The 11,735-nt window shown below is 32.3% G+C and overlaps 1 protein-coding gene across 1 annotated transcript; it reads right to left on the bottom strand.

Moving 5' to 3' along the window:
* Window positions 1-6,405: 6,405 nt before the first annotated feature.
* Window positions 6,406-9,526, bottom strand: LOC148605809 (fatty acid hydroxylase domain-containing protein 2-like). The gene is made up of 4 exons (XM_088547616.1): window positions 9,402-9,526; window positions 8,529-8,720; window positions 7,745-8,017; window positions 6,406-6,568 (listed from the first exon to the last, which is right to left on the bottom strand). Exons 2-4 carry the CDS (start codon window positions 8,606-8,608, stop codon window positions 6,406-6,408), a joined length of 516 nt encoding a protein of 171 aa, XP_088403742.1. The 5' UTR covers window positions 8,609-8,720; window positions 9,402-9,526.
* Window positions 9,527-11,735: the final 2,209 nt, after the last annotated feature.

Below are 11,735 nucleotides of genomic sequence, written 5' to 3'. Positions count from 1 at the left end.
GCCTGATCCTGCCTAGGAAAGTGCATTTAAAATATCCTTTATAAATGAAGAGTCAGTTTCAGTTCTACATTAATACACGGAAAAAAATATTAGATAGAAATCAGTAGCATGACCTTTTAATCTGCAGTGATCTTGCATGAGCAGGACTAAAGTACTTACAAAATTGTAGCTATTTTACTGGTTATCTGTCAAGACAATATGTGGTGTTACTTCCGGCTATATTTTATACAAAAGGTACAGGATATGGTGAAACGCAACAAATGCAAGATCGTATAACTTTTATGAAAATAGTAAAACTTACAGAGATCATCAAAAAGTAACACTGATATTTTTAAAATATCCAATGACCGAATTATATCAGGGAATTGTATATTTTTAACAGGTAATTTCGTATTTCGAATAAGATTGATCTTGACTAGAAAAGCTGTAGTTTTATTGTAGATTTATTTCAAAAGGTAGCAACTCACATATTTTTGTAAATAAAGATATCTGACATCCACAACTCCTGACCTATTTGAATCTTCTATTGTACAGTAAGTAATTCGATTTTCATGAGTGTGTGTGTACGTATACTTTGTCAGACAGTGATACCAGGGAAACACAGAAACTGCAATATGTTTTCCAACATAGGAGGAGCCTATAAAATGATCAATATTGAAATATATCCTGTTGACACTATTCATTTTTCTATCTGCAAGAGGCACCGTGGGTTGGTACTAAAGGACGTACAATTATTATTAAGGCATTCCTCCTCGTGCCTTATTAACCCCCCCCCCCCAAAAAAAAAAAAAAAAAAAAAAAAAGAAGTATAAACACCCACAGTAATTCGACTAAAAAAGGACATTTCAGGACAGTCCAATTTAAAACTATTTTATCAGTGATGTAATAGGATTCTGCGTAAATAATGTGATGATATATTTTTGCATATTTCGTATTTGGGAATATTTTATTTTAAACATTTGGTGAATTTCATTAAGTCAATTAAATAAATCAAATTTCGCTTAAAGATTATATTTTCTAAAGGATTAGATTTTAAAAAAGAGTCAAACTTAAGGATGTTTACAAATTAACAAGAAGGAAACAGGATGATACTTCATATTTAGATTTTATGAAGACATCGATTAATAAATAATATTATCAATTAGTAGATTATAAACGGGATGTAGAGATGGAGATAATTCGGTATGTAAAAAACTTTGCAGCCAGTTTAATTACTTCTGGTTTGCAATAAAATATATATCGGATTCTCTTCTCTCTCACTTACAGGTATATGATGGACTTTAATTCAAATCGATTTTTAATTCCTTTATTTTATTCATAGTAATAACTTCAAATTATTAAATGACATTTTTATGATTTCACATATACTTATGGTTGCTATGGAGATTTTTTTCTGGGCACCATGGAAACCACTGTTGCCTGGTTTAGTTTTGAAAATAACAGAATTAAAACTTTAGATAGTGATCTTATAAAAATACATCATAAAGCTTTATTCATTTTAGAACATGCGAAAATATATCACAATAATGGTTTGTTGCTATGATAATTAATGGTTGCTATGTAATCTTTTGGGTAACCATGGAACACCTTGTTTCTAGGAATAGTTTTTTACAGTATAAATAGGAGTTTATATTATTTTAGTATAACTGGTGTAATAAAAATACATTGTTTAACACGCAATAAAAATATATAGGCAACATGAAAGAAATGATAGTTGGTTGCCATGAAAATGAATGGTTGCTATGGAAAACAAATGGGTTTTCGGGGGGAAAAGTTGATTCTCTGTTTTAAATGTCGTTTACAAAATCCAATTAATTACTCCACATTAAGGTAGTTGCCATATATTCTCATAGCAGGACGTAATCCATTGATATTGACCAATATCTGATATTAAGAAGGGTTTTCCCCAAGTGTCATGGTATACATTAAAATCCGTTGCTAGGCAACCAACGATTTTCATAAACAAGAAAAAAATTGTCATTTTGGAGGGCTACTATACCTTGCCTTTTAAAATGGAATATATGAAGTTATTTGAAGAGGGGGCCAAAAACGGCCCTTATTGTACCTTGTCCTTTAGATTTTATTCAATAAATTCTTTTTTTTTTTCAGGAAAACAATTTACTCCTTATTGCTTAGTACATCGTTGTGTCATAAGTAGTTTTACAAATCGTATGTAAATTTATGAATGAAAATATTTTTTACAATTGATTTAATAAAATTGACAAAATGTTTAACATGAAATATTCCAAATATGAAATATGCAAAAATATATTATCACAATAGTAACATCGGAAAAATTGCAGCACGTTTTCTTATGGAAACAACATGTTTACGACCGATATGGAAATATATCTATTTTGTCCATTAAAACTCGTGAACTGCATATACATTTTAATCAAAGTGTATCATATACTGATATTTGAATTGGAAATATGTGATTTGTATGGTGATTCTAAAATCATTTCAGAAACATGAAAAACATATGTTGCAATTTTCCTCACAATTCAGATTATTTGTTACGCTAAAACGCTATTTATTCCACAGTCAAAGTCTTGTTGTATTAGTATTATATTTTTAACACACACACACACACACACACACACACACACATTACCTATATTTTTCTTGAATCCCAGACTTTGAGGGATCGAACGTATCCAAAATCTCATTGAAATTATCAAAACTACAATTTCAGCCCGGAAACGAGAATTCCAAAAAGGAAAAATATGACAGAGGAAAGCCTTTGTGTAGCAATATATTCACCTGCAAAATACTCGACCATCCTGGACGTGCATAACAGGATAACAACACTTGAAACAAAACAAAGTTTATACTTACATGTAGTGTCTTTTCTGTCCAATTTGTCAGAGCTTGGTAATGACAATTTTCAACGTTGCATGCTCATCTTAAAACATAATATATGATGAAATAACAACGTCAAAAGGGGAAAATTATGTAAGCATGAGCATACATAAATTATTATTTACGCCAATTTAACTCATTTTCAAGTTTTAGAAGTTATTCAATAGATATTGATGTTTCTATAAAGATAATTTTTAAGTATTTTTATTAACAATATAAAGTGTTTAACACAAGTCTGATATTGTTTACTGAAGATGTTCACTTTAAAATAGAATAGCTTGTACATGCTTTACGTAATATATCAACCTTACAAAATGAATGAGATAGCGTTAGCGCTTCAACTCTAAAATGTTTGACCCGTCTACGCTATTGAACAACAATGTAACATCAGAAAATGAAACATTAAAAACATATTTAATGATAAATATTAATTCTATGTATCTACTTCATCTGTGCCATAGTGTCAGTGACGGCGTATACCATTTTGATCATTTATATATTTTTTTTAAAATGCAACAAATAATTTTTGCCGTGGTCTTTCTAAGTACTTAAGTAGCATTCTTTATTAAAATCCGTGGCATGTAAAAAATCCGCCAAATTCACTTGTATTTCTAACTCAGAAACAGTTACAGACCACATAACCAGTCTTAGTTTGTCATTCTGTTGTTTTCCTTCTGAGATAAGTAAATATATATATATGTGTGTGTGTGTGTGTGTAGACTGTGTATAAAAGAGTAATCAAGGGAACCAACATTCTAGCGGGAACCAAAAGACTGTAATCCAGGGACAAAGACCAGACATGGAAGAGTAATCAAGGGAACCAAGATTCTAGAGGAAACCAAAAGACTGTAATCCAGGGACAAAGACCAAACACCAGACATGGAAAGCAAACACAACAAAGAACATAAAGTAACTAAAATAATACATGAATGTCACTTTGCAAGAGTTCTTGATATGGTTAGTTTATGTGGAAGATCTCCAAAGTACAGATCTTTTATGCAAAAATGAGCATATGTTCGTAAAAATAAGGTGTATATAATCCCATAAATCATCAGTAATGGTTCTTTCTGCACCGCGATATTGGCAATGCCTGAATTTTATATGGATCAATATTCAATGCTTTATTGCTTCGCTTTTAGAAGCGAAGCATTTAGTTTCATATGATATACACGTCATATTGAATAAATTATATAACGTTCTTTCAATCAAAAGCTGCAACTCGAAAATAGTAATATATAACATGGCATTGTTTGGCCAATCGCCAGTAAACTATTAAGCATAGTAAATGCCCACGTTTTACTTGAAATGCATTCACGTTAAAACAATTCTTAAATCGTATGACGAACGATCTATAAAATGAAATACACACAGATGTGTATTGTCTAGGTTAATTCAATGAAACAATAACTCAATTTACCAAAACGATATAGAAAATCTTGTCTTTTCCTCTTGCTTCTGATGCTGCAAATAGTAAACTTGAACCTTTAAAATGGTTGATTTATTCATACCATGTTTCACCCACTGCCCGATTCTTACAGAGATTGACACTTAAAATTTATGTATTATATTCTAGAATGATTATTAGTAAATACAACTTATTCCTATCATAACGGTTATTTATCTATATTGATTCTTTTGCAAAAACGTTACAAAAAAGTATATTTTTTTGTACAAACGATTTACATGTACTGATTCTTGCATGGAATTGTATTAAGCTAGCTGTTAAAAGAAAAGTCGCATTATATGGTAGCATTTAGGTAGTAAATGATAAAGGAAAAACATATTTCTTTAAAAAATATCTATTTCGCATAATTTAGAAAAACAATAAAATCTCATTTCAGTATAATATGACAATGAAACTATTCATACTGACAATAATTCATTCCCTTGGCTCGGAAAAAAACTAATGAGGAAGAAACCCCTTTCCGTCAACTGTCTTATTGTCCCCCAAAAATGATGTGGGTGCTTTTTACATTGTAAACTGAGAGATCAATTGACAAAGAACGTGTTTTCTGGACTATCTTTGAAGCAACTAACGATGATCGTATGACGCACCATTAAAGAAATAAAAATGCCAAGAAGTTCTTTCGGCTGGCATAAACCCTGGCGAAAATTAAAACTGATAGCAGACTCACGGAAGGATACGCCTGCTGTCCACTTGAAACCTTAAGACCTGCAGGGTAAGATTATTTTAAGTACCATTCTGTGTAAGAATCAGGAAATGGGTGACACATTTTTTTTCTATTTAGAATTGTATGCCTCAAGTATATTCAATACATCTAGAAAAACAATAAAGAAGCCACTTAAATTTATCCTGAATCAGTAAGGTAGATTTTGTTTTATTGCTTATATAGGGCAAAAGTACTGGAAAATTTCCCCGCCATTTTTCCATAATGCATTTCAACCAAATTCTTATAAAGGCAAACTTTACAAACACTTTGGTGGTTATATCTAAAAATGTTACGAGTTATATATGAATGAACAATGCAATTGAATCTCTAAGTTTTTTTTTCTTCTTATGCCACATTTAGTGCACATTTTGCCCGATTCTTAGACAGAGAAGTACTTAGGTATTTAATTATTACAACCGCTGTACATTCATGTGATGGATATATTTAAAGTTTTGAAGAAGCAACAGACGGTGTCTTTAAAATCCTCGTACAGATCGAGGAACATATGTATGTGTAAACCGAATCCTTAATATTAGCCAGAAACTTGTCAAAACTGAAGAGTGTTTATGCCATTTTGCGACGCAGTCGGTATTGGGTTCGCTTTGACATCATGTGTCATCCATGATGCTTAACCATGGCAACCTAACCGATGTAGCTTACAATCTAGCATTTCATTGGACATTGGACAACTGTGGTAACAACCGTGAAATTAAAGGTTCCATTGAGGGCATTGGTGTCCGGAATATGAATATTTCCGATCACTTTTATACATTGAACAATCTTTTATATATTGTATTATTGAAAATATTTAAATTGTTGAACCGATAAAATAATTAAAATACGAAACATAGCTTAGTGATCACACAGTTTACTAAATAAAATCTTAATTATTTTTGGTATTAACAAAGCGAGAAACTGCATCGGCTAAAAGATCTTTTAAAGATAGTATTTGTTAATCAGTTTCAATGTAATTAGAACATGTGTAAACCAAATATCTTCCTTGCATGTATAAATATATCGAAACGAGGTTCTATTTTAGCAATCTTTTTTTCATCAGATCCTTCATATTTGTCTGTTTATAAGCGGTATCGGAGGTAATGTGGTGCATTGTCATTGAAATATTCCAAGAATAAGTTGTCCCTCCCCAAAATATTTTTATTTCCAACTAAATGAATTTGTATCAATATAACCATATCACAACAGTTTTTGCAATGATGGGAAAGAATTTGAAAAAAAAGTAGTAAGATACATTCTAAAAAAATTGATTTGTCCACTGGAACAACTAACATCAATATTTCTTTCTTTTATCAACAAATTATGACAAAACTGATCAAAGTTGTAAACTCAGAGAATGCAAATCTAGTCACAATTTTTAGATTCCTTTATTTTCTCGTGTGACATCAGGGTATTGTTCAGACAGTGGAGTGAGACTGAAAGACGTGAAGTGACGCTGGTAAGCTTTACTGGCTCGAAAATTATCATTAGTTCCATGGAGGCGGTCCAGGACTCCAAATATACCAAAACAATTATTGAACCTTCAAAAGAAAGTAAAGTTGGTAAAAAGAATAGTTTAAAATTTGGAAGCAATACGATTCAATATAATTTTTACCACTATGATAACTTGTAATAATAGATATGATAAAAAAATGAACATGACTTACACACATTTTCAAATTACAATCTTGGTAAATGGAAGAATTTAGTGAGAACGCTCACATACCCCGTTCCTATTACGTTAGAGAAGGAGCTGGCTTTAATCCAGAGATTGTCATATGATGAGTATCCAAAAAACCTACACTTGCCACATTTGACTGAATAATGCGGTGGGGTGGGGGTGGGGTCACGTCAGTAGATGTTAGTAAAACAACCCATAAAACTAAGTTAAAAAGGGCGTAACTACATACATAAGTTAAAACTCTAATTGGTAGTTTTTAAATACTTCAGTAGCAAATTTCATGAAACTAAGTTAAAATAGGCATAATAACTCCAATACAAAATGAAGATCTAAATTTCGTAATATGCACATTTTACTTATTTAACAGTTTGAGAGATGACACAAAAATTGACAGAAGGAAGGAAGGACACTTTGCAGACATTATACCACCCGCATCGTTGTTGTTAAGGTCGTAACAAGACTTAAAAATTTTACCACAATTATTACAAAAATAAACATAACCCCCTTAGTTACCAAGTTATCCTAATCTCTTTTTTCACCAGTAAACAATTATATCATCAATAAAACGTTACTGTTAATATCTTTTTGAATCTACAATAAAATACAAATGTACATGAGAAAAATACAACCAAATATGATATGAATTTGAAATTCTTAATTCAGTGGCGGATCTTAGAGAGTTGGAACCCTCCGTTTGGTGGAAAACATTTATATTGTGTATTTTGTTGGCAAAAATAATCAATAATAGACTAATGTCCCCAACACTCTTGATCCAACCATAAACCGAAAAACAAGTAACCAAGTGCTGTCTTAAATTCATAGCGTTTTGCGAAAAACTTAAAATAATGTGCATTTTGTTTGGGGTAAAAAATGACCAATAACATTGAAAGCCTGAATATCCATCCTTGTTTTTCAAACTCTCATCTTAGGGCCCACCAAAGAAATCACAACCCGTAAAACAAAAAGAACTGTTTTACCTCAAATTGATGGAGATAACACTGTATGGAGTTATACAAAGACTGAAAAAAGACCTTACTTTTGATGATGGTAGTCATGTGCCTTAGGTGATGATATAAATGGGAAGTGATAACCGCAGCGTGAGATGGTTGTTGATACTATGGCTATGGAATACCAAAACCATGTTGTTGCAAGGTGAGATCGCATTTTTACTGGTCCCATCAAAGGTGGCAGCAAATTACTCATACAATGCTCCACAGGGTGGCAATAAAAACTCATTATCCCGATCGGGGCGGTCCATTCATGATGTATTTTGTGGAATCGTTTGTAGAAATAGTTATGGTGCAGCAATCTGAAAGAATAATCAAGGGAACCAAGGTTATAGCGGTAATAAAAAAAATGTAATCCAGGGACAAAAACCAGATATGGAAAAAAAAAAGACATACACGACAAAGAACATAAAGTAATTAAAATCATGCATACAAAGCAACAAAACTTTGGGCTGCAGAATTCTTAAGCGATGATAAAATCAAACTTGTAGGTCTTCAAATGGAATAAATTTTAAAACAATAACTTCATGTCGTGTTAAAATATTAGCTGTGATTAAAGACCCTATTTTGTAATACCACAACCATCACCGTTGATAGACTGTCCTAAAAACATTTTTTTCTAAAAAGGAATAGATTCAAACTGTGCAAGCTTAATCAATTTCTATTAGATAAACAGAAGTTATTTTTCAGAAAATGGTTATATAAATATAAAAAGAGAAATATGCATGAAATCTGTATTTTCAACCTCCATAAATGTCGAGGGATAACACATGGAACAATATAGAAAGTGTCATTTTGTGGTAAGATGATTACATGTGAGAATAATAAAATGCTATTTCCAACACTACACAGAATATGTTCAGCTCTAGTATAACCGTCTGGAAAGTCGGCATCTCGCCGCTGATGGGACATCCCCGTCATCTCATTACGTAATCTCCAACCAAATTGACGAAGAAAGATACTACAAAACCATTGAAAAGGACATTCTTCATACATTTCTTCAACCTGAAATTTAAATACAAACCAGAGTTACTAATTTTTTCAGTAAAGAAACATTTTTTTCAAGTGAACTTTAAAACATGTAGGGTGTGGAAGAACAAGATACATGATATTTAAGATAAGAATTATCAATAGTTACCTTACACAAAATCAGAAGAAAAATAATTGCATTTACGGTGCATATCATTAAAGTACGCTGATCTCATTGGATGATCGGATTTACACGTGATGCTTCACGAGTCTTCGAACTATTTATATAGGCCACCCCACAATTGATTGATCACTGTGCATAACCTATTTTCGTTGTATATCTAAAATATTATAGAAAATAAAATAAGGGAAATTAACATGTGAAAATGAATTATTATGATTGAATCTTTGGATTATGGGCAAGTAAAAGCGTTGTCCGTTAGCACATTTCAATGGAGCGCCCTAGAATAATAGTTTACTTACTTTTGTCTAAGACACATAGGAAATCCATTTTTATAGCTTACTGTGCTAAGATAGTGAGCATTATAAAAATGTAACTCAGGTCAATGTTATACTAGTATGTTGGTGCATCATCTCTAAAAAAGTTTTCCGCGGAGGCTTAAAATGGAGTAGACCGTTTCTGCACTCACCGGAATTGCAAACTTATCCTGTAGACTGTTTACTGACTATGTGATTATTTTGAATGAACCCGAAGGCTGATTTCTTACCGGTACATTTTTATCCTGTTGTATCTTATATTTCAGAACGAAGTTGGGCTTTCCTGTGGTGTCCAAAATCAAATGAGCACCTGCTCCCCATGTTACAGCATTGATAAGCATTATTGTTCCTGTAAATGTAGAGTTTTATTCAAGGTTTACATAAGGAATGGACAATTCAGGCCACAGCATTATTCTCCTTCTGCTTTAAATACCAATATAATATTTAGACAATTGCCCATCGATTCTAATATAACGACCATTGTAAAAAAGTGATAAATATGTGATGCGGCAAAATTCTATATATAATTAAGAAAAACAAATAAATAAATGAAATTGTATTTTAGCTCTAGTAAATGATAAAGTCTTGAATTATTTGTAAATTAAGTCGAAAGAAAGAAATATTTGTAATAGTGAATAATATGTAATCTGTGACAAGAGACTAAATAGGCCAGCCTCGAAAGAACGTAGTAAGCACCCCACGGCCATGGACACAAAGCAAAAACAATGCCAGACATAATAAGAAAGCGCAATCACTCCGCCAAGGCTCCACCATGTGTGCGTTTTTTCCAAAGCAACAAAAAATATCTAAGAGACTTTTATATAAAACGTGTCGAATGGGGAGGCCGTCGATATTCCGAGAAGTCATGCGATGCCCTCGACCTCTCCAATCCGATTACATATTTTCCAACATTACAAACACATGACCAACATTTTGTGTGTAACAATGCGACAATGGAGTTTCCATGATTTTTGTTATGAATCAACGATGTCTTTTTAATTTGCATATATCATAACTATATATACATATCTACAATTCTGCTTAAAAATAACATGCATTCATCTCCAAATCGAACAAAAAATGATAACTCTTACGAAGTTTCAATGCATGTACAATCTATATATTTTCATTTCGAAAGTTCAACAACCGAATTAAAAAACTAAGACAGATTATGTGATGTGTAATTTTTTCCCGAAAAAAAATAAACATGATAAAAGTAAAATTAGAGGGTTTTTGGCATCAATGAATTACTTCCTGTCAGTTTTATAAGAAGAATTCTTTAATTGATTAATAATAGACGGTCTTCTAAATTTTGAAATAATTCATTAATTTATACTTTCTTAAAAGATTATTTGGTGTGAAATGGCAAGTCACTCAATGAGGAGCGAGGGGGGAAATTCACGCGGGAAATCGTTGTTGAATAGTTTTAACTGGAAAATCTATTTCAAAAGCCAAACAACGCTCTTACTTTCTACAAATAATAAATAAGCGTCGATAATGATCTTTTTGGAAGACCACCAACGTTTTAGACGTTTTGTTATAAGAGTATGCTTATTTTTTCACCAGTTTTTGTCCAGTAGGGCTGTATAATTCCGAAACCATTCCGGATTTCCCAATTTGTCTATTCTGGGGTTGATGTAAGCGACTTCAGGTTTAAATAATCGCTAAGCAAAGAGATTTAAGAGTTATCAAGGTAACCATGATTCCAGCGGAAATCAAAAGAATATTTTCCAATGATAACGACTAGACATGGAAAACAGGTGCGGATCCAGACACTTTTGAAAAGAGGCGGTGCTAGCCGGGGTTACTCAGAAAAAAGAGGATGTTAAGACATAATTTGCTATTTTATACGTGAAAATGACACATTTTCCAATAAAAAAAAGGAGTTGCCAACCCGCTGCACACTGTCCATGGATCTGCCACTGAAAACAGACACACACAACAAAGACAATTACCAAAATAACACGTAGAAGGAAAAAAACAAGGAGCAATGGACTAGGTGCACTGGTAGGTTAAGCGTCTTCTAATTTTCACCCACCGAGTTGCTCATAAAATGTCACGTCCGGGTTTGTCGAAAGAGGAAAGGAAAACTATGACACAGTGAACAGAGCCAGGCATACCTTCTTTTCCCAAAAAATCAACTTTTAAAGAAAAAGAAAGTAGATTTTTCAAAAAGGAAATATGGGGAAAGAACAGCCCTAGTGCTCCGAATCAAGTCCTCAATCGAATACTTAATATATTGAATGACGATATTGACTTACATATTGTGTATAAGTGTAACACTTATTAAGGAAAAAACATAAAATGATAAAAAAAAAAATAATGAAAAAAATAATATACGCTGTGCCTGTATATAATGTTATTTTGCGGACAGAGGCAGGTTGCCGCTGGTATGAGGGTCCCTCGTTCCCTCGTAACGACAAATCCCTATAGACGAGGACTCTTACATGTATTTATGAAACCAAGGAGACACGTGATAAGACCTTAAATACCTTATTTTGCGATATGTATTCTAGATCTGGAGAGTGAAAAAACAAAAATGTTCTTGAGGTC

This window comes from Perna viridis, chromosome 10, assembly GCF_037379345.1.
Source record: "Perna viridis isolate PV_CMFRI_1.1 ecotype Kerala chromosome 10, ASM3737934v1, whole genome shotgun sequence".
Taxonomy (NCBI): Eukaryota; Metazoa; Mollusca; class Bivalvia; order Mytilida; family Mytilidae; genus Perna; species Perna viridis.
The sequence above is the reverse complement of the archived record's forward strand: the minus strand, read 5'-3'. Positions and strand labels throughout refer to the sequence as shown.

Excerpts from the sequence above, each read along its gene's own strand:
- LOC148605809 (XM_088547616.1), bottom strand. The coding sequence starts at position 8,608 with ATGCCGACTTTCCAGACGGTTATACTAGAGCTGAACATATTCTGTGTA. Across the intron at positions 8,018-8,528 it reads GCATTTTATTATTCTCACAT|ATTGCTGCACCATAACTATT; the intron begins GTAATCATCTTA and ends TTATTCTTTCAG. Across the intron at positions 6,569-7,744 it reads CATGACTACCATCATCAAAA|GTTCAATAATTGTTTTGGTA; the intron begins GTAAGGTCTTTT and ends TTTCTTTTGAAG.